Below are 21,269 nucleotides of genomic sequence, written 5' to 3'. Positions count from 1 at the left end.
CCCTCATCTTGCTATTAGACTCTAATGTACTTTAAATCTTAACAAAACCAAAATTAAACCTGATTAAAAAAAAAAGAGTGGGTATGCATATTTCTGTATTTTTATTTTTGTCTTGCAGGTTCCTGGAGCTTGTCAGGGATCATATTGTCCCTATTTACAGTTTCAGGGCCTTGAATTAACAGTTGTCAAGTGGCCCAGAAATTTATAGCACCACTGGTGGCTCTGGGTGTCAAAGTACTTTCATAGTGACAAAGTAAACCTCAACCAGGATGTGTCTGTGCCCAGAAGGGACATCTATGCTTAATGTCATAGCAGAAAGGCATTTTTGTGGCTGCTCTGATATGATGCGAGGGAAAAATGAATCCTGATCCTAAAAAAGGATGCACATTTTACCAGAGGTGTGACAAAGCCCTTGTCACAGGTCCAAGTCTTAAGTAATCCTCAAATCAAGGCTATGAAGTCCAGACTCAAGTCCAAGTCCTAAACTTTGAGTTTTAAGTCGCTAACAAGTCATGTCCCATTCAACCAATTTAATAAAATTTCACAATTACATGTTTTGATGATCTCAGTAGTCTTTACTTCACTCTAAGCAATTATCTTTCATATAAGAGGTTTAAATAAGTCTCCCATCAAGAAAACAAGAGAAAAAGTTGATTAGCTGAACACATTTTAGCTAACAATTATTATTCTTAGGGTTTGGGCAGGAGTCATTCCACCTGTTCCTCTCTTGTGAACAGGTGAAGTCACAAGTCATTGGTGCCCAAGAGTGTTTTATTTTTATCCGTTTTGTCAAGTATAAATCAGTTTCATGACTGGAGTCTGACCCTAGTTCAAGTCACGTGACTCAGGTCTTCACCTCTGGAATTTACTCTGTACAAACACAGACTGTTTTTATTTTCATTGTTTTTTTGTTTTTTTGTTTTATGAAAGACAATTTTGTGCATGAAGACCAAAACATTTGTCTGCTCCTAAATACATTTTTGCTCATATAATACATAGATTACAAACGGTATGAAATCAGACCAAATCAAAAACATTCAATTCGATCAAATTCAACCTTCAATTCAAGAGAAATATGGACTATACTGGTCCATATTCTGCTTTGTAGTTTTCATTTTCACTGAATAAACACTGTTCACCCACCAAAACACAAACTACATTTAAAAAGTCTCAAACATTTTATTTTCTTAGCGTCATTTCACCTTATTGTTTATACTAAAATCATCAGCATTTCTTCACCTTTATATAACGCAGTCTTCAATATACAAGTATCAATAAGCATGATTAAAAGATCACAATGGCTTTGTTATGTCTGTGTTAAAGAATTTCCCATATCCTATTATATTAAAATATTCCATATATAGAGTCTGTATTTAAACAGAGGTTTAATAATAAAAAGTGAGTTCCCATACAAGGCAATTATAGAATTTAATCAGATTGGGAGTCTCATAAATTAAACAATCAGAAAAAAAGAAATTAAACAGAACAGCAATGCCATCAGAGGTGTTCTGAATGTCCAGAGAGAAAAGATGACAGAGTTTCTGAAGGACAGATTAGACCAATGAAAAGAACTTTCCACTGTCCACACACATTCAAGGCAGCGATGACAGTGAGGTCGATCCGCCTTAAAACATCTTTAACCCTTCTGCCTTTAACAACAGAGTCTATGGATTTGTTCGACAAACAATTATAATGAGTGAGAAATAAAAAGCACATGTTCTGTCCTTCGGGTACGATATTAGAGTGTTGTTAGAGCTCAGGTGTTCTGTATACAAATACTCCAGGTGACACCCAATAACAGTCTTTTAGCGCAGACATACGAACCTTCCTTATAAACCTAATCTTAGACAGACATACATACATATGTTTGATTTGTTTTAGTAAAGACGACTGTGCTTTTTGAACAAAAACACTTAACACATCTGTTTGCTGCCTCTATCTGAGCGATACCTCAGTTAGACAGCATTGTTCTATGAGAATAAACACTGATCCATTCGATCATTGACACATGTAATCATCATCGTCGTGGATTTCTTGATTTTATTCTTCATTTGCTTCAGCTGGGTAAAAAGTGCCAAAAACGCATCTTTGTCTCTCCGTCCTCACACTGTCCGTCACTTAGTTTGATTTGAGTGACGCTTCACATCAGTTCAGTTTAGAAAGTTTTCCTCAGAGAGATGGTGGACCACAGCTGAAAATGAAGCAAGAGGCATCCTTGAGCCTGCCTCCCTCTGCTTTCAAGCGCACACATACACACACAGACGCACGCGCACACACACACGCAAACCATTTACATATATACCCACGCACATAGACTGATGTGCATCCTTGCTTCAGTGTTCGCTCATCTCCACAGTCCCACTGAAGATTATTTGGAGATTTGCTGTTGGAGGTGGAGCAGGAACTCATAGTATGACAGGGCCGACTCCGTTCGGTCCTCGATCATGTTCTGCATAAAGCTGGCTTTCAGCTGGCTCTCGTCCCTGAAAGTACCGAATGATGAAAGGGTGTGAAAAAAAGAATAATGAAGAAACATTGCTTTCAGTTGCACAGTTTTCATTTCAAAGTGATGACACTTTTCAAGCCTTGTTTTACTTTGAAAACATTGAGGTTCTTTGGAGTGAACACTTTTGATTGACATTAACCCTCATTTCCCCCCCTGTGAAATCTACTACACTGCAGCACTCAGTAGTTTTCTTGTTTTTTTCTATTTTCTGTAACCTCATTGCTCAGTTTTCTGATTTTTTCCATTGAATCAGTTGTTACACTGATGGTTAAAATCATTTCAGTCACCACTCTTAATGTTCTCTCAGCCAGCTTCTGTTCATTCAGAGGAACAGACAGTAGACTACCTGCCCAAGAAGCTGAAAGACAAAGTAACTTCATAGCCAAAATGAAATACTGCCAGCAGCTGTTGGCTAATTTCCCCACAAAGGAAGTATATTCCATACTTTTCTTCCTACTTGAACGTTTACTAAAAAAAAAACAAAAAAATAAATAAATAAATAAACCCACCTGACGACATGCAGAGAGGGGAAGAATGGCCTCTGATCCCTCAGCCAACCAATGAAAGCTCTGGTTCTCTGTGACTCGGCGGTGTCCAGCTCTGGCAGCAGATACTATGAGAGAAGAGCAACAGTCAAGTTTTCATCATCAGGAGGAGGATGCAAGAGTTGCAGGAGTGAAACTGCAACATGAGGTTTACCTACCAGGTTATCAGGCACGGCAGCATAGTTGGGAACTCCCAGGACTTGTGTCAGGAAGTTGGGGTGGCAGTTCCGTCCGATCCACAGATACATCACCTTTTGGGATGAAATAAATAATAAAATATATTAAATTCACTCACAAATAAATAGCGTGTGTTGTAGCATCGAGTGCTATCAGTTTGAACACTTGCCCATCTCATTAGTGGGTCCTTGAAATATAAAAGATATAAAAACTGAAGCTTGTGCTCATGTTATAATTCAAAGCCACACTGGATAATAATGCTACTTCACTGGGTAAAATCTTTAAATATTAATTAAGCGTTTTTATAAAAGAAAAAGGTCCATCTGAAAATATTCTAAATCTCTCGTTCTTACTCAGGATTTCATCATAATTCAGCCTGGGTTAAGACATCGGCCTTGTTTTTCTGTTTGCTCGTTTTCAAGTGCAAGGTATTTTAGAACATACTATTCCAGCGTCCATGAGGAAAGCTCCTTCCCTGTTGAGCTTCTCCACAGACAGCTGCTGCACTCTGGGCTGGGGTATGGTCCGCTCGTTGATGTTCAAAGCTCCCTGAGGATGCGGGATAAAGAAGAAAAGGGAGATAGTTAAAAATAACTATCAGAATTACTGTTTCAAGTTCAGCCCAATGCAAAAAATAAACACCCTCGAGATTGAACTGTGAATTTACTAAAAGTTGTTTTTAAACACAAAAAATAATAATCTAAATCATAAACAAAACACAGAGATAAAAAAACAAAACATAAATAATCTCTCTTTGGTCTTTCTGAAACTTCTGCCTGATCCAGGTCACAACTTGTTTCACTGCTGCATTAGCTGAGATGTGCAGGTGCTGAATCATCCTCCTCACCTCATCGGTCAGATCGTCGACACGGTACAGAGCAGGGTGGATCATCAGCATGGTGTAGGCCAGTGGCTGGTACTTCAACTGACACATGGCAAACACCCGGTCATCCAGCCTGGTGCTGGTACCTGTCCTGAAGGCTTTCTGCAGGACACACACAAACACATGCAACTGGATCAACAAAGGCTCAATGGTTTACAAAACTTAATCCGGGGAGTAGAAGCATTTACTCAAGGGCTAGAAAGAGAAGCTAAACTAGTAAATTCACTAGGAAGCATAAGAATACAGAATATTTACCCTAACTCTTCACATATCTAAATTGTACGTAGGACTGAGTGTGTAAGGACTGGATTGTGTGAAAAAGCTGACCTGTTTGAGCAGCGCAAGGATGTAGAGGGGGAAGAGTCTGAGGCAGGCCGGGGCCAGCAGACCGGGCTGCTGGATGGTCAACACAGACTGCCGGTACGATGACAGCGAGTCAATGGCAGCGTTGGTCATCGCATCTCTGGCGTCACTCAGACTGGCTGTCACTGAACGGTCCACAGCTGGAGAGAGGGACACATTTACAGATGTCAAAAGTTTCTGACACTTTGGTGTCTCCTAGTGGCCTTAACAAAACTGACAGAAATAAACAGACAGTTCTCACAGGTATTTGTCTCATTTCTCTTCTTGAATGAACTCTAACCATGTTGTGAAGGGTGTAGATGGGATTGTGAAATAATCTGTGATGGTATGAGTGGTTGGACTTTGTATGCATCCACATTTCTTATAACATCTAAGGACCAAAAATGTTTGCTGTGATATGCATGGTGGGAAAAATAATCTTTACAAAATTTGAGCGTGAAAGTTTAAATGTGATTTATGATCATTTTAAAACATATGTTGTTACTAGCTGTACATTGTAGTCTTTCTATTTTTTAATGCAACTTTAATAAGACTTATAATATTGTGCACAGTAATGAACAGTTTAGAACAGCTGTGTGCCATCAGTTGAAGTGAGGAACAAATATCATCATTCATCATTTGGACTATCATTACATTTGCAATGGTAGTGTTGACAACAGCTGATGTTCTATGTTCAAACTAAATGTCAAACTCTTCTCGTCAAGAAAGCAAAACATGAGCAACTGTTCTCTAAGTGAGTGTGAGATGAACCCGGACAGATCTGACTGCTCAGTGTGCGATGGCTGCTAGGCAACCGCAGCTGTCACTACTCGTGTCCATCTGTCAGTGCTAATAACAGTCAAGTGGATGAAAACCTTCCACGACTATTTACTATAACAATGACGAATAATTTTCAGAGGGATGCTTTAAAAAATTCAAGTTTATCCATATTGCACACACACACGCACGCACGTCTTCTGAAGAAAACATTCATGTTGAAAACACTGATGTAATCAGATAATTGAAAAAGACAAAAGTCATGAAATACTGCATGTTTTATGTTACTTTCACTTTCCTGTGTCAAGTTACAATACACAACTATGTAAATCGTAAATACTGACTTTCAACAAGCAACAGGAAAGAAACACGCACAAACTGACTAATAAGCTAAACAAATAAATAAAAGTATGAGTTGTGATACATGGGTTGTGATTTTACCATGCCCACTTTTTCAGCTCAATTGAAATTATAAAGTTAGAGGCTATTGCAAGTTTTCTTCATGGGAAAACTTAAGGAACAACTTAAATTCTTATAATATAGATAATTTATTACAATAAAATTTAGGATTCAAAGCATTCAATGTTTTCAGTTCAACATGTATTTAACAAACTGTGCAACCTAAGTGGCAATGTCCTTAAATAGTCTCATCTGACGTGTTCCTTTGAAAGTGTTACATGATGCAGTACGTACCCATGCAAGCCAGCAGCCCAGTAATGGCTTGAACATCGGCCCCAGCAAAGATATCCGACAGAGAATTGACCACAGGGAGACACAAAGTGTGGACACGGATCCTCCTCTCTCCTGCAACAGAAAAAAGACATGTTATTTAAACAAAGGAGACAGATTCACTTTTTGTTATTATCACAGTAGATTAAAAAAAAAAAAAGGAAACAATTTTGGCTGTGCGTGTGTGTGTGTGTGTATACCTTTGCTGGAAGTGTAAAGCAGGGCGGCCTGGAAAGAGACAACCTGCATGTCGTCCAAGTTTTCCTCGATGGACATCTGAACTGCAAAGCCAGCATCTGGGTTCACGTTAGGGAGGGACAACAGGTCTGTGGACCGCACAAAGAAGTTTCCGTGGAACGTGTGGATGGATAGACCTGCAGAGAGACAGACAGACGAAATCTATCAAACTGGAATCATAGCGCTAAACTGCAAAAAAGCCACCATAACAAAAACTAAACTTTTCCTGGACTCTAGAGACATAATGTTTTCTCCAGAATGACTGAGAGTTCAATCTTTAATGTCAAATATCCATCAGGGACATTTTAATGCACTGTATTTAGGTCAACGCTCAACCGAACTCCAGCTCTTGCAACAACCGACCTTTGGTGCAGCGTATCCTCATGACAGCCTCAAAGCCGATCTTCCTGGTTAAGTATCTCTTCAGATCCTTCTGGAAGCGCTCCACCTGAGCGGGGTTATGCTGGTGGTGGTAGGAAGGGTAGTAGTGAACGCTCCCTGCTGAGTATCTGGATATGCAGCCTGGACGAGAGAAGACACAGAAGAGGAGAGATGAGGCAATGCTTAAATAATGATTGTGTTATTTTTGTCTCATAAAGAAAATAAATAAATAACCCAATCCCCCTCCCTCTCCTTCTGTTCCTTTTCTTCCGTTTGTTACAACCACAAAATAACTAGATGGTGAATCATAAATTTATCAAAATTTGCAGTATCAGGTCAAAGTATTCTATACTGAGCAATAAACATGTAAAACATCAGCAGTCCAGTAAACCCTCCTTCCTTCTATCCTCCCTCTCTCCTTCATTCAGTGCGGGACTCACCAAGCGATGCCAGGTCACAGTATTGGGAGCTGAGCAGGAACAGGTCAACAGCCACCTGCTGGCCAGAGCAGTCCAGAGCCAGCTTCTTGTAGAAGTCTGTCGCTGGGGATAAGTGCTGGATGTCCTGAGAGGAGAAAATATAAATTAGGCGCATGAGCTCTAAATCTGAACTTAATGCAACTACCCAGAAGTAGTTCAAATCCAGAAGTTTTTCAAGATCTAAATATTGCTGAAAAGAACATATTTGTCTGGAACGGTGGTCCTTTAGCTTCATGATTACCCTTTGAAACGGTCATGCTATGAAAACCATGACGTTAACCTAATTCGGCTTTGTTTGTCTGTGCAATTTAGGGTCTGGCTTAAATTGCCATGAAAGTGCTAAACAAGCAGACAAAACAATAATCAGCTATACATAATAATACAGGTTGTAGGAGTGATGGGTAATCATTAACCTGCCATAAATAAAACCATTAATGGGTCATGTTTGGAAGCTTTGCAGCAACTGATCATTATCCTGTCTTCAACGCTTTCCATCTTAAATTTTAAAAAACCTCTATTTTTTGTGTGATTAATTGAAATACAAGTTCACTGCCTAAGGCACTGCCCACATAAATAAAATTGATATCATAGCACTATAATGAGCATCCTCAATAATTGTAGTTTTATTTCGTCAAAACATCTAATGTGACATCTGGAGTAACGAAGCTGCTGTACAGCTCTTTAATCCTATTGAATGCTGTCCTACGCACTTGTCCTGGAGAGACATCATCATCACATCTCTTACCTTAGCAGATGCCCGCTGGTTGGGGTCCTCTCTGGACTGGAGTGCCCCCACACCGAGGTTGGGCAGTTGCGTCTGAAAGACAGACATGCGCCCTCCTGTGGGTGACAGCAACTTGAAGGCTGCTTGCAGAGCTGATCCCAGGGCAGATTGGGTCTCCATGGTCTTTTCAAATAAACTTGGCAGACTCTTAAGCAGATCCTGCACAAGCTGAAAAACAAATACAGGGTATGAGTTTTATTTTTTTGACCCATTATTGATCCCAAAGTGGGAAAGGTGTGGAATCATATTCACGTTCACAACACAGCTTTAATCAAGGTGAAGTGTCTTACTTCTTTGCATTCATTGAGGTTTACTAGAAGGCTGTCTGGTGTTGGTAAAAAGATGTCTGTGAAGCACAAAAAGTTATTATTTAAACAAACATAATACAGTCATATGACACAATGATATTACAATAGTGATGACACTCATTTTTAATAGTGCAAATACTACAAACTGATTGATTTAATAAATCATTACAACAAAGCACTCATCTTGATGACATCTTTTTGATTTTTAACACATTTGAAGATTTGCATCCAGGTGAATGTTTTGAGAATTTTCACACAAGTGTCACAGAAGCAGACGCCCACAGTTCCTAAAAACTGCATACATCACTCTCCCGTTTACTGACCCAGGCCAAGTAGTATATTTCTGCAGTAAGTTTGCAGACAACTGGTGTCAAGCTGCAGTAATATTGAGTGTGTGGCCTTTGCTGTCGTGTGTGTCTCACCTTCGATGTCTGACACGATGAGCATCTGAGGCTGGGAGAGTCCCTCCTGCAGGTTGTAGAAGTGGATGGTGCTGTCGAAGGTGATGAAGCCTACTTTTGTTCGCGAGTCTCCAGGAAGCCTAGGACATACACACAAACAGTTACATTAACACATTAGCACTTTGGCAACAGGGATGATCTTCTTTCATCTTTATTAACAAAGACCTATATCAACCTCACAGTTGAATGAATATAAAGGAAAATCATTTATTCCTATTAATAAAGTGCAATCATGTACAATTAAATATCTTCTGACCAACCTGATTTATACCAGTTCATCTACACATGAAATGTCAAACATCTAAACTGAGTTCGTGTTTCGGTCCTCTGTAGCCTTTAAAAGTACTATGAGAAATTACAACAACTTCCGTAATAACATGGAAATTAAAAGTTGTACATACGCATTGATATTGTCCAGCAGTGATTGACAGAACACATTCAGGTAGCCTGTCTCCACTGCATTGTGGGATACATCCAGTACGAAGAGGTAAACAGCAGGCTGCGGTGGCCTCAGCTGTAGAAAAATCAGGGCAAACACAGAGACACACATCAATCACAAACTTAGATTACTATACAATTTGTACACAAATCTGAGCATGCCCATAACTGTTCAGATCAACAAGAATAACCTCAATGAAGCTGTTGAAACCCACCATGTATTCTGAAGGAGCAATGAACTCAATAGTGGCGTTCTGGACCTCCGGTCTTTTGTGTGGCTCTCCATATGATCTGCTGACTGGGTTGTACATAAATTCCTCTGGAACTACACACACAAACGCACGCACAAACACACACACAACATTCAGCAAGATTTTAGTATTAAATGATCTACCATGTACTTTCTGTGCAATTTAATTCCCGATTTAAAAAGATTTGTATCCACTTTAAATGCATGCCTTTATGCACTGCATCATTATCATTTAATCACAATAAGAAATCATCATATAAAAAGCAGACAACTTCTTTCTTTCTTTTTCCTTAATCTAACTACATAAAAAGTCAAAACGTCAAAATCTCTTCTTTAAGAAAGATCTGGCCAAAAAGGCAATATTAGAACATTTCTTCAAAAATAAATACAAACCAGGCACGAAAAGGCTAGGACGATCTTCACACGCTACAAATATACAAAATACAACAGATGTATAAACGTGTGTGTTTCTAAAACTATCTAATACTAAAGTAAAACTTGAGTTTTTCTTGTGACACCAAACTACCCTAAAATCTCAGTGTTGGGTTCAAGGAAACTTCTCTGGTTTTCACACAGTAAAAAAACAAACACTAAGGTTTTGTTTTTTTTCATCAAAATTATCTCTGACGAACTGCGCCTTTCTGATGTCAATGTCATGCCCAAACTATTTCATATGACTGTTGCTTAACAGACATAACTTTATTATAGAATGTTTATTACATGAATTTCCCCTAGGGGATAAATAATGTATCTATGTAGGTCATCACAACCAGCTCCTTAAAAAAAAATGGCTCTTCATTTTCTCCATTTGTTACTTAACAGAAAGTTCATTTTGCTGCTGTATTAGTTCTGACTGTTGTCAAGTGCCTCCAGCGTTCTCACTGACAGTAGCCCTTTCAGATCATCATAACTCTTTCATCACACCTCTCCCCTTTCTTACCATCATTAACCCGATAGCAAAGGTTGCACTTCCACCTCCTCTGGTCCAGGAAAGAGACGAAGGGGTTGATATAGGTTCTGCATGACCGACATCTGACAATAGTGCTGGATGTCACCACGGGAAGCTGCTGCAAGAATAAAACCACAAAACAAAACCAGCCTGTGTGAGAAGTGCCTCCAGGCAAGCTCATTTTCTCAATTCCAGCCCATTGTAATTGGCATTCCAATTTCACTGTCGCTGTCCACGTTGTGCAACGTCTCTGTTGTTTGTCCTCAGTTAACACAGAAATATACACAAATTCACCCTGACAGATTTTGCCCTGAGGTGTATTTAGTCAGATCCTATTCTGAAAAAAAGGCATTGAGAGGATTCTTAGAGTTTAATCAGTGAAAGTCTGATGTAGTAATTTTATTTAAATCTAAGACACATAATTAAGGCTGTACATGATTTTTAAACTTGTTCAGCAAGAGTTTTATTACATACTAATAATTTATCCTGGCATCACCTTCCTTCATGTTGATGTAATAAAACAAATACAGATTCACACCCTAGCTGCCTCGTGATTGAACAGTGAAGAACCAGTGACCTCATGTACATCAATGGCTCTGAAGTCCACTGCCTATAAAAGGTAAAAAGAGGTATATTAGCAACCTTTATATACTATTAACTATATTTTTGTTGGGACTTGAATTACTGAACATTCTGTTACAAGTCACTCACAATGTTTCCATACAAAACAAGAACAAACAAGAAACCAGAAGAATCAGGTTGATCGATTTTGCATTTTATAATTTTGGATACGAGGATGCACAGCAACGTGCTGCTGCCACAGAGATACTTTCCCTGTCAAACATCTTTCTCATTAACATGCTACGACTAGTGATAGCCTGGTTAAGCCCATACATTGCCAGAAAAATGTGGTTATCCCAGGAAAAATATAGTTGTGTTTACCAAGTTCCTCTTAATACCCTATCCCAACTTAGTAAACCAGGTTTCACATTTACATGAAATCTAATAAGTTGTTGTACATCCTATGACTGATGCGCATGCACATTAAATATTGAACAAAGGTGTTACCGAGAGGTCTTTGAAGGGGTGGAGCAGCAGGCCCAGCGGCATCTTGGCTTTATTGAGCAGAGACTGGGTTTGAGGGATACTACTCAGTGTACAACGGAAAACCCTGGAGACACACAAACACAGAAGGTCATTGTACTTGAACTGCATGAGGAAGGATCATGTTGTCTCTGGTATTTCATGTGTACCAGCACATTATGTGGGCGACTAGCTTATGTTGATGGATGAAAACATAAATGATCATCTGGAGGTTTAATCTACATCAAATGAAATTGCCATGCTTTAAATTTCTACAAATAACGTCACTGAGTGCAAGTTCATGCTTATGCTGATCTACTGGAAATGTGTCCAGTAACACAAATGGCAACCAAACCACAGGTAGCTAGTGCTTCTCTGTAAGTCATAATTTAACAAGCAAAAGTGTAGAAAGCATAGTTTGAAAGATTAGTGTGTGTTAAGTGGAAATACTTAACATCAGAATAATATCAATTTTAAAGAACAACAACATAATCAATTGAAAGGGAATAAATATAGACATGGACACTTGGAGATTAGTCCACCGTGTCTTACTCTGGGTTGCAGTTAATCTTCTGCAGGTCCTGGGGCAGGCAGGGTGTCGGGGCAGGGATCGAGCTTGGTGGCAGCAGGTTCCTCTCCTGGAGCAGGTTGACCACTCTCAGGGCCTCTGGGGTGGTAGACTGGAGGCTCATGGCTGCCAAGGACGGGCTCAGCTGGGCCGGCCCTGGGCCACCCGGTGGCTGAGAGAAGGAAAAACAGCAAGTTACAGAGTTGATCTATATCCCAAATGTCAAATCATTTAGTATGGATGGCCACCAACGCTTTGATGGACTGGTGTAGATTCTGTGACTGCATCCAAATCTGACTGCTTTGTAGTCAAAAGGATTTAATATTGAAGAATTTTTATCTTGTCATAATGTAGCCAAAATAGCACCAAAAAAAACAGCAATCAGCCGCATATTTCAGCAAACCAATATGACAAATTGATCCTGAAAAAAGTAAACAATAAAAATATATCACATAAGAAATAAAGCAAACTGTATGTTGGTTCTGTCACACCTTAACATACTGTTAACATTTTGCTTCTACAAATGCATTATACATACACATCGAACATTTCCATATACTCTTTCTTGGGTTTTGCAGGGTTTTGCATGTAGCAAATGCATGACAGAAATAGCAGAGCACATTGCTCCACAACCACGAAGAACATGTTAAAAAAAAGTATATGCAAAATGCTCTAACAGTACAACAGTTGGTACAGGCCTGTGACTTCCCTCTCACCTGCTGGTATGGCTGATGTGCTTGAGTGTAAGGCTGTGTGGCAGCTTGCATCGCAGGGTGCATGGGGGGGGCGGCATTGTGGGGAGCCGTGGTGTTCTGGTACCCAGGGGGGAGAGAGGGGTAGTGGCCCAAGTGTCGACCAGGTGGTCCAGGCTGGGGCGGGCCAGCTGTGGAGGAAAAGGAAACAGAAATAAGTCACTGATTAGCAGGGATTATTGAAAAAGTGAAAGGTTTAGAATGATAAGGCTGGTTTTATTCTATATTTTTCTTCCAAAACCAATAACACATTTGGTGGCTGATGAGTATCTGAAACAGCACGACGGTCTATGTGAGACTCAAAATGGGTTTCGTGATAATCACAGAACATGTTACCCAGTGTAATGATTTAGCTCACTGATGTGTTTTCAATAGTTTGTGGAGAACAATGGAGGTCAGTGGCTCAGTAGAATAAGCAACATCAGCTCTGGCTACAGACAATAGTTGTTATCAATTCATTGTTGGTCTTGGTCTGGGATTTGTTGACAATAACAAAAGTATAGAATATTGCTAGACATATCTTTTAAACCTAAGACAATGAGCGATTTGTAATTGCATCCCCCAAACACTGTAATATGAATTGAAAGCCATTTGCCCATTTAATGCATATGTAGCTGCTATGAAACCCCAGAAATTTGGTTGGTGTGAAAAGAAAATGGCCTTACCCATTTTGTTGTCAACATGATTATAGCTGTTTGATGCTTGGGGGCCATTGCCAGCCACAGTTCCTGTTTCAAAGCAAACACAGATGTGATAGTAATGATTTTAGTGACACTTTTCAATTTTCTATTTCTGTTCCAGTGTGCCAACCACAGACGGCGGGGATGCGGGATAAAATGAACTACAGTGCAAGATACGTACATGATATACACAAAGAGGTACTAAAGCACAACATTATCGACAATACTAAAGATGATGCTGATGATGGAAATTGATGCATGATGTTTTGAGGAAACATTTCTACTTTGGTGCTTGTACGATGTTTATTCAGAGGTCATATGGGAGATATGGTGAGACTGGATGACAAGAAATATATGTTACCAGGGATGCACCCATACAAAAAAAAGTACTGGACTAAAGAAGCACTAATACCCAGCCCTATCTTACACCCGGCGCAAAGCAAAACGTGAGTGTCTTTACTAGTTTACGACAGACAAAGTTGTAATTTTTCCATCCAGCATCTACGTTGTTTAAACAGCAAATGCACTACACCATTCGCTTTGGACTGCTAAAATAGATCCCTCTACATAAGGCAACAAATTAGGTAATTTCTTGATAATTTTCTTATTTCCTGCAATGTTCTGTAAAAGTAACAGACTGGAGCTCAGCATCAGCTGATTCTGTAGAGCTTCATATCTGTTATCAGTTTAAGTGATTTAAAAAGAAAAAAAAAAGAATCAGTGCATCCCTGGATACAATGGAAAACAGCAGAGAGAGGACAAGATGGGCACCACAGCACTGACACGGCATCTAACAGCTACTGACAGATTTGGCCACACCTGGACATTCAATATCCCCCTCCTGGCAGTCGGGCTCAGTGGGGGAAAGAGTGCTGTTAACAGCCGCCCCACACTGAGCTGGCATGTAGAGGAAGGAGGGGAGGGAGGGAAATAACGGAAGGTGATCAGAAAAAAAGTTTGTAAAAATGACAGTTTTTGGTCCAAAGTGATATGATATCATGATCATCACAGGCAGCACTCTCACTTTACAATCAACACAGACCCACAAAATGTTCGTATTTCAAACATTTCATTATCATCACATAACAGTGTTTCCCATACATTGATTTATATCATAATATCAACACTGACCACCATGTATTGATTTTCTCTCTTTTTTTTCACTACTCCAAATGGGTAAAATCTTATTTCATTGTAGTGCTGCATACAGCCTCCCCAACCTGACCTGAGTCAGTGAGGGATGTTATCTGTTTGGCACAAATTGAAGCAATGGAGCTGTATACATTGGTCATTTATATATTTGTCAAATAGTACTTGACAATGAAAATATTTGCAGTGGAGCACCTTATACAATATCATTTAATAATTCATTTAAGAAAGCCGCTGGCACCTTTAAGACCACTCAAATTGAATTACCAATTATAAAAAATGTAAATAAATATACAAAGTAATCCAACAAATATATACTCACTGTCATACTTACCGTCATAAACAAAGACAAAGCACAATTAAATGTGTCAAGATTTAAAACAAACTAAATTTAAAAAAATCTTACCATCAGCTTTGGGGGGTGGAGGTGTGGCATTGGCCATTGGGGGTCCAGTGGGAGGTGGTGTAGGTTTCATGGCTAGTGGTGGGCCTGTAGGTGGGGGTCCTGTAGTTGGGAGCCCATAGGGAAGTCTGCTTGGCTGGTATGTTTGGGAAGCCATGGGATTCATTGGTGGAGGGGCAGTGCCTGGTGATAAAGACCTTGTCAGGGCTCCAACTAATGATTATTTTCTTCACAGACTTATGCATGTTTATTTAATGTATTGATACATTTTAATTTTACTTTTTGATGAATCACTTACTCTCATACATAAAAAAGTGAACAATGTTCATCACAATTTAAATATCAAAAAGTCCACAATTTAAAGCTAGAAGCAGCACTATTTTTCATCTTTGTTTGTTTGCATCATATATCAAAGCTGTTGAATAATTTTTTTTCAATTTACTTATTGCTTCAGCAGTAATTCTTGTGAGATGGCAACACTTTGTTGTTGGTGAGGTAATTTAGGAAGAGTTATGACCTCTAAAATCATGTTACTGTGTGGTGTAAAACAAGAGTAGTATGTGGTGTTGTCACATATCATGTGGAAGACAGATATGAGGCATCACAGAGGTGTTGTAACATTATAAGTCTGACTAGAGGCGACAACAGCTTGTGGCACTACTGACCCACAGCAAGCTAATGTGAGCGCAGCTGAATAACGACTAAAATAAATTTACTATTTCGCACACAGTGCATTTTTGCATTTTATATTAATGTTGTAACATTTCACATTTATTCTTAAACATGTTACTGATGAAATACTTAGTGACTGTTAATACTGGAGACTAAGCAATATAGACCTGCGCACTTAATTGAGCAAGATGATTGTGGCTGGTGGTGAAATGTGTAACCTTTCAGGACGAAAAAGGCAAGAAAGCAGTCAATAAAGTATACATCTCAACAAAAACCAAATCAAATCTCCAGTTAGCCACCATTTTCACTTTCAACATTGTACTGAGTAAAAAGTTCCAAATGGTGCTGCTGGGGGAAAGGTCACTAAACTCAAGCAGACTCTTATTGTTGGCGGTGTGAATGTGAATGGAAATTTTCAAGCCAATCTGATCTGATGAAGACAGAGATATGCTGCTAACGGAGGCAACCATGTGCCCCCCGATTCAATGTACTAAAGATGGCTTTCAAAAAAATCAAGGTTAATTTACAAAGTGATATGACAAATCATGCAGACATTGTTACACAGATTACACAACCAACTTTTATCATGCTCATATCATTGAGCAAAACTACTTCCTTTAGAGAAATGTTCATGACTAGTAGGCATACACAGTTACTAAGATTCTCTATAAATTGTCTTTTGTTTTTGACATTATGAGCTAACTACTTCTCAGTGGAGACAACCCCTAAACTCCCATAGCGAGAAATTAAACTACTACCTGCATCCATCAAAATGTTTTAAATGCCCTGGAGATAACTGTTGTGTGCATTCTGCTTGAATCATCAGTAGAAAACAATCATGTAAAATATACAACCAGCATCAGAAACTAAAATTGAAATCTGAATTTTGTCCTAAAAGCCACGTCATAGTGCTACATAAGAATCAGGTTGGAAACAATAAAATTCTTTTTTGAACTTTGTACAAATTGAGAGTGAATGAGACTGTGCCTGGGAGGGAGCCAGAGGCAACAGCTAGCCAACATGTTCAGTGTAGGAGCAGAGGGCAATGTCCAGCTCCAACATATCAGCAATCTAGATATGAATATCTGCAGCACGTCACTGAAAGAAGACAACGACGGTAAACAGACACAAGACACAATAATCTTGCTATAGGAATGTTATTAGAAGGGGACAGTGTAGGGTGTTTTAGAAATACAGACTATGTTTAGTCCATGTTTTAAAAATAATTAAAGAAATTAAGTGATGGTGCAACTCCTGAGATTAACTGGCTAAAGTTCACTGCTCTTATACTTTGAAACTTGAAAGATGATTCATCTTTTCATTGATTTCACCTGAGGAGTGCCTGCATCATAAGTGTGCTACAACTCAGAATTGTTGCCTCATCTTCATGTGATTATTTTATCCTTCATTTGAAAGTAAAATTGTATCGTGCATTTGGATTGTACACTGATTGTTACAAGTTTGGCTTTCAGTGGAGCTTTTGCGTTCCTACCTGGCTGGATATATCCATGCAGAGAGGTGGGGGGCATCCTGGGGCCTGGAGGTTGGGTGGCACTATGGGACACGTGGGCTGGTGGTGCAGAGCTGTAAGCTGCCGATGACGGTGGTGGCAGCACTGCAGAGCTTGAAGCTGTGTTCACATGATTTGCAACAGGGCCGCGGGGAGGGGTGCTCATGGAGCTGGGTGGCCCCATTGGTGGGCGAGCTGTGTTGTACTGCCATGTTGGAGCCACGGGCTGCGGCGGGTTTGAGTAGTAGTTACCAGAAGATGCAGCAGGAGGGGGGGGTGTGGCCTGTGCAGGGGGCAGCCTGGGACCAGGGCTGGGGCTGGCAGACTGAGGAGGGGTATGAGATGGAGGACCTCCCATTGGAGGCCTCGTCAACAGTGGCTGGCCTGGGGAAGCTGGGTAGGAAGTGAGTGGTGGGCCAGGCTGGTAGGAGCTGACAGGGGGAACAGGCTGGTATGCCCCAGAGGGGTAGAGTCCAGGGCCGGGAGGTGCGGGAGCTTTGGCCTGCATTGGATTGTAGGCTGGTTGGTGGGTCATGCCATAGCTGACCCCTGGCAGCTGCTGTAGGGCAACTGGATTCTGTGACGGACCTGGAGACCAGAGGAAGAAAATGTTCTAAACTTCTAACTAATGTCAACTTCATATTAAACATTCTTTTTTTCTTTTAAACTGTTCACCATTAATGCTGTCACTGTATTCAGAAAAAAACAAGCTATTGGGCTCCCTCTTATGTACCAGATACCAAAATGTGCACAAGGGTTGCAGTTCTCTAGGTTACAGTCTTCTCATGCTTGAGCAGAGCCATTAGGGAACATTTCTGTAAGGTAGCCTTATGTTCGAAAGCTTAAAAGCTGAGCCATTAGCTTCCCAGATAGATGAAGCCAGCAATGTTACAGATTCCATGTGTGAAAGGGCTCTTGCTTATGAGCCAAGTACCTTTTAATTAAAGCAAATCCTTGTATTTAAATCTGTTCAAAAAGATACATGAAAAACAGGTGGCACAGTAATGGTAGTGACGACACCGGGTGAAAAGCACTCAGATGTGACCAAATGACCAATGAACTGAAAGCCCAGGGTTTAATCTCTTTACCTGGATTTAAATCAACATGATCTGTCCTCGCTGAGAGTAAGTGTGGGGCTCTGAACTAAGTCTGGCTTTGTTGAACACAGCAGTAGTAAAACACCAAACATACTTGTACTACAGGTACAATTAAAAATGCTTTGATTGTATATTTTGCAGATACCAAACTAAAACCTGGCAATTGTTTCTCAATTTCCTACATACCAAATGTAAACACCAAGAACAGTGTCATGCATAGCAGATAATCTTGCTAACAGCAAAAACACTGATCAGAAATACTAAATACTAAATACTAAATATAGTCAGTAGGAAAAAAGAAAGAAAGGGTCAGAGTGACAATTTACATCAATAAATGTGTTACCTAAATAATGATCTAACAGGCATCAGTGCTTAAATTGCAGCATCAGTATACTGCTGCCTGGACCCTAAATGAATACATAATGGATACAGATTCACTACTGTCCACTCCTGCACTATATAAGTGGAAGCAAAGCTAAGTCGGCAGAGTGAGAAGGGATTAGAAAACAACTCTTCTCAATGAGCAAAGATAGATGAAGGCACATAATCCACCACAAATCTTTGTCCTTCCTTAGAGCAGGGAAATTTTAACAACTAAAGCTCCCAGTCAGTTTCAGCTCCTGTCCAATCAGAAAGAGCCTGATGTGGAATAATACCTCTCAGCTAAATAGAAATCAACCTGCTGAAGGGTAAAACATAAATGAAGTTAGTTTAATTTTTAAAAGAGGGTTGAAATGGTAAATATCTGGTTAATGTCTGTCTGGAGAAGTTTAACTCCAACCCTAAAACTCGTAATTCTTGTTCAAATATGAGGGCTTTTAAGAGGAAGTGGGATACTGCAGTTATTAAAAATGCATCCCCATCATTTCACTTATTTACTGTATCTTTAACTTTGCTTGTGTAAAGTTTACTAGTGAGTCAACCAAGGAAGCCTTTACTATTGTAGTCTTTGGAAGAAAATCAAACATGAGAAAACTCAAGTGAGCTTTTGTGGGCCTGCAGTAGGTAGGCTCAGGTACAGTTGCCTTTGGTCTATATACATGAAACTTACAGACAAACTATATTATGCTCAGCAGTTGTGGAAATCACATGGGACATGTGGACTCATTTTGGTGCAGCACTATATAAATGAGATACATGCTGATCACTTTCTCATGGCTGACTACAAAGCTACTTCAGCTTTGATTTATTATTTCACCTTTAAGATATCCTATGATAGGAATTAATTTACAAATATTGTTCTGAAAACTCATCCCATTCAGCTTTAGTGGCACGATTTGTTTCTATTGTCAGAAAAACACCCTGTTTCCACATTGATCAGAGCTGGATTAACACCTTTTAATGACTATCTAATTCAACGGAGATAGGAATAAGACTAGAGGCAAACTCAATAAACATTTGGAAGTTCAGACATACATTTATCTGCAGGTTTGGAAAATCCAACTGCTATATTACAACCTCTGTCTGCAGTTGTTTCCTCTGCCCAGTACAAGACAGCTGCCTCATACATACACATTGGTAAGAAATGCTGCTGAAAACTGCACACAATCACACTTTTGTCAACTGTCACTGACTGCGATTATATTGTTTTTCCCTCAGCTTTCATGGAAATCCATTGGAAATTCTTAAGTAACGTTAAATTGAAGTAGGCAATAGGTTGAGCCTGGAGAAATCACTGCAGCAACTTATCTGGATCATCCCCAATGTGCCACATGTACAGTATAACGTACAAAGCAAACACACCAGGGCTATTTAGTATGCTAAAAACGTATTGTACAACAGCAAGGGAAGTTATAAACCTACAAATGGGAATACTCAGTGTCAATGAAACTAAACAAGAAAAACCTGAAGGAAACAGAAGCGAAAAGACAAGCAAAAGCTCGTTAAGTGGTTTAATATGATAGGAAAATTCTGGCTAACCAAGCAACCCTACGGGCAAGAATACAAGTGTTAACCTAAGGGTGCGATCATATCATCGCCGAAATGTTTAGCGTTTACACCTGGCTCAAAAGTTATGATGAGTGTTCATCCTTCTGTTTGTCAACTTGTTAGTTTGCTACCTCGAAAACCCAAAGGTAAAGAACACTGGCAAAATTTGGTGAGCAAAATAGTTGTGATTAGCGTACCTTTACGATAGCAACTATTTTGGACATTTTAAGTCAGTGAAGTAAATCAGCTCAAGATTAACCACCGTTATCCCTGCATAACTGTGCCTGACAGCTCGCTCTTGCTTGGGTACCTTAAGTTACAGCGTTACTAAGCAAAGCAGTTAGCCAGCAGTTAGCAAATAGCCACAGAGACAAGATCCACTACCTACTGCTAGTGTTAGCTTGTTAGTTGCTTTGATGGAGCCTCCGCCTTGAACTAACTTTACCTTAATTTAAACGTTACTCACCATTCGCATATGCTTGTCCCGTCCCTGTCCCATTCTGAGAGTTGAACCCCGCAGTTGACATCTTGAAACAGACACCAGGATCTAATTTAGAGGTGCTTGGTCGGCGAATAGCTAGCTGCGTCTTTAGCTAGCTAACTAGCTGGCAGTCGCGGGGTAACACTCAAACCTGTGGCTCTGACGATGTGACGTTTAGTCAAAGCCTCGCCAACGGCGACTTATCCTAGTTTCTTTTTAAAAAAAGTTAATTAGCTGACTTGCTGGCAATCACAGGGCCATGGCTCTTACCGAAACCCCGTTCAACTAGCTACGGGTGAGTAACGACAGGCCTTGTCAGAGTAATCGTGTGAGACACTTCTCCTCTTTCACCGGAAGTTGGGATCACCCAGCAGGATCAACGTAAAAATCCTCGGGCATGCGCAGTGTGTACACGTGGCATTTCCTCTTGTGCTCTGGATTTTCCAAGCGTACTAGGAACAAGAAGAGAGAATTTATTTACCTGTTTAAATCTTCGAATTTATGCACAACCACCGCTTATTATAGTATTTGCTCATTTAGTTGGATGTGACGGAATTGGCAAAATATGAATACTCATGTCCATCTAGAATTCAAACAATCACAAGAGTAATGGTCACCCATAGAATAAGTGACATTTTTTAGTCTTTTTAAGACTAGCACGATTATTTTAAATGACTTTACAAGCGAGAAAGTAAATAC

General features: G+C 39.8%; 1 protein-coding gene across 6 annotated transcripts; it reads right to left on the bottom strand.

Moving 5' to 3' along the window:
- Positions 1-857: 857 nt before the first annotated feature.
- sec24a (SEC24 homolog A, COPII coat complex component) lies at positions 858-20,933 on the bottom strand. Of its 6 annotated transcripts, none has more exons than XM_056397658.1 (25): positions 20,556-20,933; positions 17,046-17,651; positions 14,885-15,064; positions 14,149-14,226; positions 13,315-13,377; positions 12,614-12,780; positions 11,882-12,069; positions 11,315-11,417; positions 10,785-10,856; positions 10,238-10,364; positions 9,263-9,372; positions 9,011-9,123; positions 8,571-8,689; positions 8,131-8,186; positions 7,802-8,008; positions 7,018-7,141; positions 6,560-6,718; positions 6,160-6,333; positions 5,924-6,034; positions 4,439-4,614; positions 4,076-4,213; positions 3,673-3,777; positions 3,210-3,302; positions 3,016-3,119; positions 858-2,483 (listed from the first exon to the last, which is right to left on the bottom strand). In XM_056397658.1, the coding sequence occupies exons 1-25, from the start codon at positions 20,614-20,616 to the stop codon at positions 2,369-2,371; spliced, it is 3,549 nt and encodes a 1,182-aa protein (XP_056253633.1). In that variant the 5' UTR covers positions 20,617-20,933; the 3' UTR covers positions 858-2,368. The 6 variants fall into 6 exon arrangements, with proteins under 6 accessions (XP_056253633.1, XP_056253634.1, XP_056253635.1 ...); XM_056397659.1 differs by having other exon boundaries at positions 10,238-10,361; XM_056397660.1 differs by lacking the exon at positions 10,785-10,856.
- Positions 20,934-21,269: the final 336 nt, after the last annotated feature.

The sequence above is a fragment of the Seriola aureovittata genome, chromosome 15 (assembly GCF_021018895.1).
Source record: "Seriola aureovittata isolate HTS-2021-v1 ecotype China chromosome 15, ASM2101889v1, whole genome shotgun sequence".
In the NCBI taxonomy this organism is placed as follows: domain Eukaryota; kingdom Metazoa; phylum Chordata; class Actinopteri; order Carangiformes; family Carangidae; genus Seriola; species Seriola aureovittata.
Note: the sequence above shows the minus strand (reverse complement) of the source record. Positions and strands in the feature narration are given on the sequence as shown.

Bases quoted from the DNA above. Each gene is read 5' to 3' on its own strand.
- sec24a (XM_056397658.1), bottom strand. From the start codon at position 20,616: ATGTCAACTGCGGGGTTCAACTCTCAGAATGGGACAGGGACGGGACAA. The intron at 10,365-10,784 runs GTGTGAATCTGT...TTATTCTTGCAG, and splicing joins TCAATCACGAGGCAGCTAGG to CAGCTTCCCGTGGTGACATC. The intron at 6,035-6,159 runs GTATACACACAC...TTTCTGTTGCAG, and splicing joins GCTTTACACTTCCAGCAAAG to GAGAGAGGAGGATCCGTGTC.